At 39.0% G+C, this 1,664-nt stretch overlaps 1 protein-coding gene across 1 annotated transcript in view; it reads right to left on the reverse strand.

Annotated features, from left to right (window-relative positions):
- The window catches only part of rpl38 (ribosomal protein L38), a 5,937-nt gene extending 5,318 nt beyond the window's left edge, over positions 1-619 (reverse strand). Inside the window, exons 1-2 of the mRNA XM_053238991.1 lie at positions 569-619; positions 387-393 (exon numbers count right to left, since the gene is read on the reverse strand). Coding sequence (XP_053094966.1) covers positions 387-393; positions 569-619 — 58 coding nt within the window. The remainder of the gene's footprint in view (positions 1-386; positions 394-568) is intronic.
- Between the last annotated feature and the right edge of the window lie 1,045 nt (positions 620-1,664).

The following is a 1,664-nucleotide window of genomic DNA, read 5'->3' on the forward strand; positions in this document are numbered from 1 at the left end:
CGCAGCATTCACACTTATACATTCACATGGAGCAGCTGATTAGCTCTCAGCTAACAGGAGCAGGTTTATAAGCTTTAATAAAAACACAGCTGTGTAAAACTGAGTCTAATGTTCTGTAACAAACATTAAATAAAATTATATTCAAGTTTATGTTAAACTGTTAAAATAAGTGAATAAATTTGGCTTTAGTTAGCTAGCTAGCATACACGGCTAGCCGGTCTCTAACGGATAACTCAGTAAAAGTGATTGTTTTTGTTTCGCAAATTATCTACAACATTAAACTTTATTAATATCATTTTAAAAAAGGAGTTTAATTCGGACAAACTGAATGTTTTTATGCAGATGAAAGCTGAAGCCTGCGCGCGCGCAGTAACGCTGTTCCTCACCATTCTCCTGCAACACACAAAACACAAAATATACATTAAAACCGCGACACATCTCACAAATAACGATTTAATACACGACTTAATATCTTAATAATCGTCTCTGAGTAGCGCATTTTCAGACACATCGCAGGATTAATTCAGATTTTTAGGGATGATGTTGATGTTTCGGCGCTAACACTTACACAGCCAGCGAGCGAGGAGGCGAAAAGGGGCGGGACTTCCGCTTCCGCCATGTTTATAGCTTCCCTACGGCGGCGCACGAGCGACAATTTAAAACCCAAACGCGAAAAACCAGCGACGCCTCGCGGCCACGTGACAGTACTACACCTAGTGATTCGAGTCATTTAGCTCAGTACAGGAAGATGAGTCGATTCTTTAACTCACTGATTCGTTCAATATTTTTTTTATATTTTATGTGCGATGATCAGTTTAAGATTATAAAATAATAATAGTATGGATGTTTTTATGATTAATTGTATGTAATTAAACAGACGTGTTTCTATAAATTAAATATGAATTAATTATACATTTATTTATAAAATAATTTATAATTAGAATTTATAATTTATTTATTTCCACAGCTTTTTTTTAATAGTGTTTCTGTTACACACAGCTGTTATACCTGATTTGTGGTGTCGAATTAAAAGGAAATAAATAAGTGTGTGTGTGTGCATGTGTGTCTGTGTGTGTGTGTGTGCGTGTGTGTGTGTATGTGTGTGTGTGTGTGTGTGTGTGCGTGTGTGTGTATGCCAAACCTTCACTCCTACCCCAACTCTTACACTACACACTCAGAATTCTCCTTCTCATTCAATGGCACGTTTTTCTAAACTTATCCTGAAATCCTCCCGCCTGCCTGTTGGATCCAGTCCCTTCCACGATGCTCCAGACCTTCTCTCAAGACCTCCTCCCCTTCATCACCTCCATCATCAATGACTCCATAACATCTGGTCATGTACCAGCTGCATTCAAGAGAGCAAGGGTTATTCCCATCCTGAAGAAACCCACAGGTCTGCCTCCATGCCTGAGCTCCATTCGTCCTGTGCAACTCATCCAGAATTGTGTTTTTCTTACTTCATCACCTCCTCAACAGAGTCTTTAGACTGATAGTTCTCTTAGTCCGTGACCTTGTGAGCCAGCATGAGGATGTGTTTATTGATAGAGACTCAAAGCACTTCTGTGAGTCGCTCTGGATAAGATCATCTGCCCAATTCCATAAATGTAAATGTACATGTTCAAATTTCTGGCCTTTGTCTAACAGAATTAGAGGTTTCTGAGGCT

Source organism: Pangasianodon hypophthalmus, chromosome 12 (genome assembly GCF_027358585.1).
Source record: "Pangasianodon hypophthalmus isolate fPanHyp1 chromosome 12, fPanHyp1.pri, whole genome shotgun sequence".
In the NCBI taxonomy this organism is placed as follows: Eukaryota; Metazoa; Chordata; class Actinopteri; order Siluriformes; family Pangasiidae; genus Pangasianodon; species Pangasianodon hypophthalmus.